The 12,040-nt window shown below is 39.1% G+C and overlaps 1 protein-coding gene across 8 annotated transcripts in view; it reads right to left on the bottom strand.

Annotated features, from left to right (window-relative positions):
* Window positions 1-12,040, bottom strand: part of C9H11orf65 (chromosome 9 C11orf65 homolog) — a 138,060-nt gene that overhangs the window by 96,912 nt on the left and 29,108 nt on the right. For 6 of the 8 annotated variants that reach the window (XM_055355466.1, XM_055355470.1, XM_055355469.1 and 3 more), the window contains exon 3: window positions 5,370-5,462. The exons of the other annotated variants lie outside the window; for them this stretch is intronic. In XM_055355466.1, the coding sequence (XP_055211441.1) occupies window positions 5,370-5,462 (93 nt within the window). The remainder of the gene's footprint in view (window positions 1-5,369; window positions 5,463-12,040) is intronic. 8 annotated transcript variants of the gene reach the window in all.

Genomic DNA, 12,040 nt, shown 5'->3' on the forward strand with positions numbered 1-12,040 from the left:
ATCAATGTGAAAATCCTCCATAAAATACTGGCAAACCGAATCTAGCAGCACATCAAAAAGCGTATCCACCACGATCAAGTCGGCTTCATCCCTGGGATGCAAGGCTAGTTCAACATACACAAATCAATAAATGTAATCCATCACATAAACAGAACAAATTACAAAAACCACGTGATTATCTCAATAGATGCAGAAAAGGCCTTTGATAAAAATTCAACACCACTTCGTGCTAAAAACTTTCAATAAACTAGGTATTCATGGAACGTATCTCAAAATAATAAGAGCTATTTATGAGAAACCCACAGCCAATACCATACTGAATGGGCAAAAGCTGGATGTATTCCCTTTGAAAACCAGTATAAGACAAGGATGCCCTCTCTTACTACTCCTTTTCAACATAGTATTGGAAGTTCTGGCCAGGGCAATCAGGCAAGAGAAAAAAATAAAGAGTATTCAAATAGAAAGAGAGGAAGTCAAATTGTCTCTATTTGCAGATGACATGATTGTATATTTAGAAAGCCCCATTGTCTCAGCCCCAAATCTTCTTAAGCTGATAAGCAACTTCAACAAAGTCTCAGGACACACAATCAATCTGCAAAAATCACAAGCATTCCTATACACCAATAATAGACAATCAGAGACCCAAATAATGAGTGAACTCTCATTCACAATTGCTACAAAGAGAATAAAATACCTAGGAATACAACTCACAAGGGATATGAAGGACCTCTTCAAGGAGAACTACACACCACTGCTCAAGGAAATAAGAGAGGACACAAACAAATGGAAAAACATTCCATGCTCATGAATAGGAAGAATCAATACTGTGAAAATGGCCATACTGCCCAAAGTAATTCATAGATTCTATGCTATCCCCATCAAGCTACCATTGACTTTCCTCATAGAATTAGAAAAAACTACTTTAAATTTCATATGGAACCAAAAAAAAACCCGTATAGCCAAGACAATCCTAAGCAAAAAGAACAAAGTTGGAGGCATCATGCTACCTGACTTCAAACTATACTACAAGGCCACAGTAACCAAAACAGCATGGTACTGATACCAAAACAGATATATAAACCAATGGAACAGAACAGAGGCCTCAGAAATACCACCACACATCTCATCCTTGACAAACCTGACAAAAACAAACACATCTTTGACACTATCTCATTTTTCACAAACCTGACAAAAACAAGCAATGGGGAAAAGATTTCCTATTTAATAAATAGTGCTGGGAAAAATGGCTAGCCATATGCAGAAAACTAAAACTGGACCCCCCTTCCTTACACCTTATACAAAAATTAACTCTAGATGGATTAAAGACTTAAACGTAAGACCTAAAACCATAAAAATCCTAGAAGAAAACCTAGGCAATACCATTCAGGACCTAGGCATGGGCAAAGACTTCATGATTAAAACACCAAAAGCAATGGCAATAAAAGCCAAAAGTGACAAATGGGATCTAATTAAACTAAAGAGCTTCTGCACAGCAAAAGAAACTATCATCAGAATGAACAGGCAACCTACAGAACGGGAGAAAATTTTTGCAATATATCCGTCTGACAAAGGGCTAATATCCAGAATCTATAAGGAACTTAAACAAATTTACAAGAAAAAAAAACCCCACCAAAAAGGGGGTGAAGGATATGAACAGATGCTTCTCAAAAGAAGACAATTATGTGGTCAACAAACATATTTTAAAAAGCTCATCATCACTGGTCATTAGAGAAATGCAAATCAAAACCAAAATGAGATACCATCTCACGCCAGTTAGAATGGCAATCATTAAAAAGTCAGGAAAGAATAGATGCTGGGGAGGATGTGGAGAAACAGGAATGCTTTTACACTGTTGGTGGGAGTGTAAATTAGTTCTACCAATTGTGGAAGACAGTGTGACAATTCCTCAAGGATCTAGAACCAGAAGTACCATTTGACCCAGCAACCCCATTACTGGGTATATACCAAAAGGATTATAAATCATTCTACTATAAAGACACATGCACACGTATGTTTATTGGAGCAGTGTTCACAATAGCAAAGACTTGGAACCAACCCAAATGCCCATCAATGACAGACTGGATAAAGAAAATGTGCCACATATACACCATGGAATACCATGCAGCCATTAAAAAGGATGTGTTCATGTCCTTTGCAGGGACATGGATGAAGCTGGAAACCATCATTCTCAGCAAACTAACACAGGAACAGAAAACCAGACACCACACATTCTCACTCATAAGTGGGAGTTGAACAATGAGAACACATGGACACAGGGAGGGGAACATCACATACTGGGGTCTGTAGAGGGGTGGGGGAGCTAGAGGAGGGATAGCGTTAGGAGAAATACCTAATGTAGATGACGGGTTGATGGGTGCAGCAAATCACCATGGTACATGTATACCTATGTAACAAACCTGCATGTTCTGCACATGTATCCCAGAACTTAAAGTATTAAAAAACAAACAAACAAACAAAAATACCAAAAAACAAAACAAAACAAAAAACACCAGCTTGGTGTAGTGGCTCATGCCTGTTATCCCAGCACATTGGGAGGCCAAGGCATAAGGATTGCTTGAGCCCAGGAGTTTGAGACGAACCTGTGTAACCTAGGGAGACCCCATCTCTACAAAAAATGAAAAAATTAGCTGGGCATGGCGGCATGTGCCTGTTGCTCCAGCTACTTGTGAGGCTGAGGTGGGAGGATCGCTTGGGCCCAGGAGGTTGAGGCTGCAGTGAACTGTGATCACACCACTATGCTCCAGCCTGGGAGACAGAACGAGACCCTGTCTCAAAAAAAGAGAAAGAAAAAAGAAAAAAACAAATTAAAAAGGCACCAACCACATAGGAAAATATTGATAAATTGAACTACATTAAAATTAAGAACTTTGTTCATCAAAAGACACCACTGCTTCAAAATAACCTAGAGGTTGTAGAAAGTGGGTAGAGGTATAGATGAAATAAGATTGGTTATGAATTGCTAACTGTTGAAGCTAGATGATGGGTACGTGGTGGCTTATGACTTTACTCTTTCTCCTTTTGCATATATTTGACATGTTTTATAATAAAAAATCAAAGGAAAGACTCCATTAAGAGAGTGACAATCCATAGAGTGAAAAAAAGATGCATGTAACAGATAACTGACAAAGGGCTTCTATGAAGAATATATAACCCTTGTGCATTACTGGTGAGAGTACAAAATGGTACAGCCACTGTGGAAAACAGTATGGTTGTTCCTAAAAAACTTAAAAATGGAATTACCACATGATCCAGCAATTCCACTTCTGGATATATACCCAAAAGAATTAAAAGAAGGGTCTCAAAGAGATATTTGTATAACCATTTATAGAAGCATTATTCATAACAGCTAAAACACGGAAGCAACCCAAGTGTCCATCGGTGGATGAGTGAACAAGTACAATGTAGTATATACACACAATGGAATATTATTCAGCCTTAAGAAAGGAAAGAAATCCTGCAATAAACTATTACATGGGTGAATCTTGAGGACACTGTGCTAAGTGACATCAGCCAATCACAAAAAGACAAGTACTGTATAATTCCACTCCTATGAGGTAATTAGTCAAATTCATAGGGACAGGAGGTAGAATGATAGTTGCTGGGAGATAGGCGGAAGGGAAAATAAGGAGTTACTGTTTAATGAGGATAGAGTTTTGGTTTTGTAAGATGAAAAGATTTATGGAGATGGGTGGTGGTGATGGTTACACACATTATAAATGTGTTTAGTACTACTGAACTGTATTTTTTTTTTTTTTTTTTGAGACAGAGTCTTGCTCTGTCGCCCAGGCTGGAGTGCAGTGGTGTGATCTCTGCTCACTGAAAGCTCCGCCTCCCATGTTCATGCCATTCTCCTGCCTCAGCCTCCTGAGTAGCTGGGACCACAGGCGCCTGCCACCACGCCTGGCTAATTTTTTTTTTTTTTTTTTTTGTATTTTTAGTAGAGATGGGGTTTCGCCATGTTAGCCAGGGTGGTCTCGATCTCCTGACCTCGTGATCCGCCCGCCTCGGCCTCCCAAAGTGCTGGAATTACAGGCGTGAGCCACTGCGCCCAGCCTGAACTGTATTCTTAAAAATCGTTAAGATAGTAAATTTTATATTATGTGTACTTTACCACAAAAAGTAAATTGAGAAAAAAGTAGTTTTAAAAAAATACAAAGAACTGATTTTTAAAAGACCAATAAGGGGTACGGTGGTTTACACCTGTAATCCCAGCACTTTGGGAGGCCAAGGTGGGCAGATCACTTGAGTCCAGGAGTTCAAGACCAGCGTGAGCAACATGGCAAAACCCTGTCTCTACTGAAAATACAAAAAATTAGCTGGACGCGGTGGCATGCGCCTATAGTCCCAGTTATTCATGGGGCTGAAGCAGGAGAATTGCTTGAGTCCAGGAGGTTGACGCTGCAGTGAGCCCTGATCGTGCCACTGCACTCTAACCTGGGTGACAGAGTGAGACCCTGTCTTAAAATAAATAAATAAATAAAACAAAAAAAACCCCAAAACCCATAAGGATAGGGAACACACACACACACACACACACACACACACACACAGAGGAGACTTGAATAAGCACTTTCCACATCACAAAAGTATCAGGGAAATACAAATTACAAACTGACAATATTATGTATTGGTGAGAATGTAAAGCACTAAGAATACCAAAGATTGCTAGTGCAAATATAAATTAGTACAACAGCTTTGGGAAATAATCTGGCATTATCTCCCAGAGTTGTGATAAGGATAATTTGTTGCTCAGCAATTCCATTTCTAGGTGTAGTATAAACAAAAAAAAATGTGTACACTTATCCATGAGGAGACATGAAAATTCCCAGAAACAGTTATTAAAATAGCCCCAAACTAGAAAAAATACAAAGGTCAATCAACTGTAGAATGAATAAATAGCAATATATTCATAAAAGAGAATAATGGCTATTAACTAAAAATGAATGAATTTTAACTACATAAATATATTGTTGGATGAACAAATATATACCCCAAAGCATACTATAGGATTCTATTTATATACAGTTCAAAAACAGGAAATTAAAGTATTATGTTAGAATATAAAATAGTGGTTACCTTTTGGAAGAAGGGAGTTGGCAATGATTTGCAGGGGACCCGAAGGGAGTGATTTGGAGTATGAAAACATTGATCTGGGTGACGGTTACATAGGTGTTTGCTTTGTGATGATTCATTGAGCTATATATGTTTTATGAACTTTCAACATATGTGTAATACTTTAATAAAAACAGTTTTAAAAAGAAACAAATATGATGAGCACACTGAATTGATAAAGTAATCACATTTTAAGGAAAAATATAGGATGCTATATCAATAAGTAATGTCCTTACCTCTTTGGGATTAATATATTTCACTATCTGACGTGGTTCTCCTTGTCTTCTTAAATCAATCAGACTTTTAAAGTGTTGAAATATAGCGACATTCTAAAGGTTCAAACACAAGATTTCATGATCAAAACTGGATTTTCTATTTCTACTTAGCTTTTTGTCTAATCAGGGCAAAACCGAATAAAGTACCATAAAATAGATTTTATGTATCCACACTAGATTTTAGAAATATTATGCACTCAGGGTTTGCTTTGATAACCCTAGTAGTATTAGTATAATTCTCACAAAGAGATTTATTCTTAAATTTGTAATTGCATCACTACCAACTATAAATGGAATATCCCAAACTTTGGTAAAGTCATCTCAGTGTACTCTCCAGAGTAATCTAGAAAAAAACCAAAATACAGACTACTGATTAAGAACCACTGAGTATGGGATACTCTTGTCTGGGTTCAGCTGTTAGTATTTAGCAGCTGTGACTGTCGACAAGTTGCTTAACCTCTTTGCACTCAGTTTCTTCAACTATAAAGTGGGAATGATAGTAGCCATCTCATACAGCTTTGGTGAGAAATACATGAATTAATATTTGTAGAGCATGTAAAGCTTTCTGACACAAGAAAACATTCAATAAATATTAGCCATTGTTACCATTGCAGAATCCTCCTTATTCCTATAGTAATTCCACTGATGTATTACAGGATTCTGTAATGGTAACAACGATTAATATTTATTGAGTGTTCATCTATTTTTCACATTAGTGCAAATTTAGCTAAACAATCCCTACCAATTAGTCCATCTTGGAAAATTATTTCTTTGGTAACTCTCCCCTCAAGCCCCATCTCCCTAAAAATGCTTTAATAACTCTTGGTAAACACCCCACTCCCCGTTTGCTTATGTTAAAGCAAATAAAATAAATTCAAATTTAAGTAACCCATAGTACCAATATAATAATCTAAAGCCCCACTACAATTGCCTATGGAAGATGGTACAGCCCATGTCTATACTAATAGTATTCTTTCTGAAAGGAAGATATAATTTTCACCAAATAAAACTCCAAATTGAGTATCAAGAAATACTTATTATGGTTTAAAATCTGAATAGTATCTTCTAAATAGGTGGTTACTATATCAGTTGTCTACTAATACGTAACAAACCACTCTAAAACTTAGTGGCTTAGAGCAACAACCATTTATTATTTCTCTCTTCCTGTGGGTTGACAGGGGAGTTCTGCTGGTCTTGGTTGGACTCATACATGTGGCCTTAGTCAGCTGCCAGATCAGCTGGAGTTGAGCGATTTAATATGGCCTCACCCACGTATCAGGGTCTTCAGCTGAAATTTCTGGAATATCTAGGATAGCTGGGCCTCTCTTTCCAAACAGACCTTCAGTTTGAGCTTCTTCATAGTATGGAGGTTTTAAAGTACCAAAGAGAGATTGGGTGCAATGGTTCACGCCTGTAATCCCAGCACTTTGGAGGGTCGAGGCATTAAAAAAAAAAAAAAAAAAAAAAAAACATATATATATATATATATATATATATATATATGCCGGGCTCAGTGGTTCACGCCTATAATCCCAGCACTTTGGGAGGCCAAGGTGGGTGGGATCACGAGGTCAGGAGATCGAGACCATCCTGGCTAACACAGTGAAACCCCGTCTCTACTAAAAATACAAAAAAAATTAGTTAGGTGTGGTGGCAGGCGCCTGCAGTCCCAGCTACTCGGGAGGCTAAGGCAGGAGGATGGTGTGAACCCAGGAGGCGGAACTTGCAGTGAGCAGAGATCACGCCACTGCACTCCAGCCTGGGTGACAGAGTGAGACTCCGTCTCAAAACAAAACAAAACAAAACAAAAAAAGTACCAAAGACAGAAAGTGGAAGTTACAAGGTTTTTTAAGGCCTTATCTTGGAAGTCACAGCAACATTTATTCTGCATTCCATTGGTCAAACTCAAGTCCTAAAAGGGCTTGTTAGGCTTGGCCCCTAAGGGGGTCAAGTAAAAGGTGGGACTCACAGGAAGTTCCATATACATTACAGCTTCACTTGCAGTACAGAGGGGAAGAGAAATACTTCTACTGGGACAGAACCTCAAGTAGCATATCTGGTTGTATATTGTGCCTGGAAGAAAAGATGGCCAGAAGTATAGATCTATAGATGGATGGTGATTGATGGATGGTTTGACTGGATGGTCAGGGATTTGGAAAGAACACGGTTAGAAAATTGGTGACAAGTGGTCTGGGGAAGAGGTATGTGCAGACTTCTCCAGATGGGCACCAAGTGAGAAGATGCTTGTGTCCTATGTGAATGCTCACCAAAGAACAATCTCAACGGAGAAGAATCTTAATAATTAGGTGAGCAAGATGACTTATTCCTTGGAATCAGTCAGCCTTTCCCCCTAGCCACTGCTATCCTTGCACTATGTGCTCATGAACAAAGTGGTCATAGCAGTAGGAATGGAGGTTATGTCCGGGTGTGGTGGCTCATAGCTGTAATTCCAGCACTTTGGGAGGCTAAGGCAGGTGGATCACTTGAGGTCAGGGGTTCGAGATCAGCCTGGCCAACATGGTGAAACCACATCTCTACTAAAAATACAAAAATTAGCTGGGCATGGTGGTGTGTGCCTGTAATCCCAGCTACTCAGGAGGCTGAGGCAGGAGAATCGCTTGAATCTGGCAAGCGGAGGTTGCAGTGAGCCGAAATGGTGCCACTGCACTCCAGCCTGGGCGACAGAGGGAGACTCTGTCTCAGAAAAAAAAAAAAGGAATGGAGGTTATTCATAGGCTCAGCAACATGAATTTCTACCCACTAGATCTGGCTACTGCCACCACTGAGAGAGTCCAACTTGCCAACACAGAGACTAACACTGAGCCCCTGATATGGCATAATTCCTTGGGGGAACTACCTAGCTTCCTTGAGACAAAAATTGATTATTTGGAACACTTCCATTATGGAAAGGCCAACACTTCTTTTCTCACTGGAATTGACATCTGATCCTTCCATGTGCACAGTGCTTCCACAAAAACCTTCTGTGTACTTTGAAAATGCTTTATTCTCTGTCATGGTATTCCACACAGCATTGCTCCTGATTAGAGAACTTGGTTCACAACAAGTGTAGCACACCAATGGGCCCATGCTTATGAAATTCATAAATCTTACCTTGTTCCCAATCGCCCTGAAGTAACTGGCCTGATAGAATAGTGGAATGGCATGTTAAAGACTCAGTTGCAATTTAGAGTTCAGTGATAACACTTTTCAGACTAGGACGACATCCTCTATGTTGTAGTAGATGCTCTGAATGAATATGGTGCTATTTCTCACACAGCCAGCATTCATAAATTTGGGAATTAAGCGGTAGAAATGGAAGTGGCTCCCTCTCAATATTATCTTTAATGATCCACTAGTGAAAATTTTGCTTCCTGTCCTTCTTTGTACCTTTGTGCTCTGCAGATATAACGGTCTTAGTTTCCACAGGAAGAACGTTACAACCGAAGTACATACCAATATTAAAATGGAAACTGATACTGCCACCTGACCATCTTGTTCTCCTCATACCAATAAACCAACATGAAAAAAAAGACAATTACCATACTGGCTGGGGTAATTAATCCTGATTCTTAGGAGAAAATGAGCTATTACTACCCGTAGAAATTAAGGAAGATGTCTAGAATTCAGGAGAACTTTTGGGGTGTTTTTTAGTAATACCATATTCTGTAAGAAAAGTTAATGGAATATTATAACAACCCCAAACAGGCAGAATTGTTCAAGGTCTAGCCCCTTTAGGAATGAAGTTTTGCGTCATTCCCTTCCTCCACCCCTGAGCAAGGAACCACAACCAGCTGAAGTGCTTGCTGAAAAAAAGAGAGAATATGAAATAGCTAGTGGAAGAAAAAAGTTAAAAATACCAGCTATGATTCCCATAATTAGCTGCAGAAACAGGTAGTATCTATGAGTATTTCTTCTATATATCTGCATATAAATATTAGCCATTTTTTTCTTTTGTTTTCTCCTGCTCCCATTCCCCTAAAACAAATGTAAAGCATGTTAATCATAGTGTGGTAGGCAGCATAACGCTCCCTAACAAAAGATGTTCACACCTAATCCCTGTAATCTGTAATGTGTAAATATGCTGTTACATGGAGAGGGTGAATTAGGATTGCATTTGGAACTAAGGTTGCTAATCAGCTGACTTTGACACAGGGAAATTAACCTCATTGGCCCAAGGTAATTGCAAGGGTCCATATAAAGGACATAGAAGAGTCAGCAAGAGTGGTGTGATGAGGGAAAGACTTGACAGGTCATTGCTGGTTTTGAAAATAGACAGGGGTTGCTCCAGGAAAGGATTTTAGGAGGAAAAAAAAAAAAAAGAAAGAAAGAAAATAGAAGGGCGTAATGAGCCAAGGATGCGGGCAACTTCTAGAAGGAGGAAAAGGCAGGAAATTCTTCCCTAGAGCCTCCAGAGAGAACACAAGCTCTGCTGATGCTTGATTTTAGCCCAGTGAAGCCCATTTCAGACTTCTGACCTCCAGAACTGTAAGATAATACATTTTTGTGGTTTAAAGCACTAACTTTGTGGCAATTTTTACAGTAGCATTAGGAAATTAATACAAGTACTTAACCTTCCACCTGGTATTTAAAGTATAAGATATCATAGGTAGAGTATGGTTCAGCAAAAAGAGGAATAAAAATGATCCAAAAAGGGATAAAGGTACTTTTGGGAAGGTTGTGAATATGCTTTGGCCTGTATGAGGAATGCTAGGTGGAAGCATGGTTTTGATTCTATTTGGAAGTTAAATATGGTTAAAAGGGATTTGTATGGATGCCAAGGTGACAAGGGGTAGACTCTGCTGGGTTATTCTATTGTCAACTTGACCAAACAAGGACAAATATAAAGAAAATGACATATAGACACATCATAATCAAACTGCTAAAAACCAAAGACAAAGACGCAATTTAAAAGCAGCCAGAAAATGAATACCACAATACTTTCAGAGTAGAAACGGTAACACTGTTTATTGACTTTTTAATAGAAACTATGGGAGACAGAATACAATGGAATGCCATCTGAGTGCTGAGGGGGGAAAAATCCCAGTAACATGCCAGTCTAGATTTCTATGAAATGTGATAATATTCTTTGAAAATAAGAAGGAAATAAATATGCTTTTAGACAAACAAAAGCTGAAGGGATTTTTCACAGGAGGTCTGGCATCTAAGAAATCTTATAAGAAATACTACAGACACATCTATAGTTCCAGAACTTTGGGAGGCTGACATGGGAAGATCACTTGAGGCTAGGAGTTTGAGACCCACCAGGTCAACATAGTAAGAACCCATTACGACAAAAGAAAAAAAAAAAGGGGGGGGTGGACAAAATTTTAAAAATTATCTAGGTGTGGTGATGCACACCTGAAGTCCTAGCTACTCAGTAGCTTGAGGTGGGAGGATCACTTGAGCTCAGGAATTCGAGGCTACAGTGAGCTATGATTGCACCACTGCACTCCAGCCTGGGTGACAGAGCAAGAACCTGCCTCTCAAAAACAAAATCAAACTACAGAGAATTCTTGAGTTGGCAGAAAATTAATACCATAAGGAAGCAAATAAGGCTGCAGGAAGAAATGAAGGGCTCTGGAAATGGTTTGTATCAGGATAGATAAAAATAGATACTGAAGGCTGGGCGCAATGGCTCACGCCTGTAATCCCAGCACTTTGGGAGGCTGAGGCGGGCAGATCATGAGGTCAAGAGATCGAAACCATCCTGGCCAACATGGTGAAACCCCGTCTCTACTAAACATACAAAAATTAGCTGGGCATGGTGGCACATGTCTGTAGTCCCAGCTACTCGGGAGGCTGAGGCAGGAGAATCGCTTGAATCCGGGAGGCAGAGGCAGAGGTTGCAGTGAGCTGAGATAGCGCCACTGCACTTCAGCCTGGTGACAGGTGAGACTCAGTCTTAAAAAAAAAAAAAAAAAAAAAAGGATAAGGAAATTAAACAAAACATAAATAAATGGAAAAACACCCCACATTCATGGATTGGAAGCCTTAGTATTGTTAAGATGACAGTATTACCCAAAGCAATGTACAGATTCAATGTAATCACTATCTAAAATCCCAATGGCACTTTTTGAAAAAATAGAAAAGCCCATCCTAAAATCTATGTGGAACACAAGGGACCCTGAATAGCCAAACAGTCTTGAAAAAGAATAAAATAAGTGAAAAAGTGTGAGTTGGAAGAGCCATACTTCCGGATTTCAAAACTTACTAAAGCTACAATAATCAAAACAGTTTGGTACTGGCCTAAGGACAGATATATAGGCCAATGGAATAGCATAGAGAGCCTACAGATAGACTCATATATATGTCGTCAACTCATTTTTGACAAGGGTTTCAAAACCATTCAATGAAGAGGACAGTATTTTCAACAAATGTATCTGTGACAATTATATACCCACATGAAAAATAATGAAATTGGGTCCTTAATTTACACCATATGCAACATTAAATCAAAATGGATCAAAGATTTAGGTGGCATGCAGTGGCTCACGCCTATAATTTCAGCAATTTGGGAGGCCAAGATGGGCAGATCACTTGAGGTCAGGAGTTTGAGACCAGCCTGGCCAACGTGGTGAAACCCTGTCTCCACTAAAAATACAAAAATTAGCTGGGCATGTGGCGCACTCCTG

The sequence above is a fragment of the Gorilla gorilla genome, chromosome 9, assembly GCF_029281585.2.
Source record: "Gorilla gorilla gorilla isolate KB3781 chromosome 9, NHGRI_mGorGor1-v2.1_pri, whole genome shotgun sequence".
In the NCBI taxonomy this organism is placed as follows: domain Eukaryota; kingdom Metazoa; phylum Chordata; class Mammalia; order Primates; family Hominidae; genus Gorilla; species Gorilla gorilla.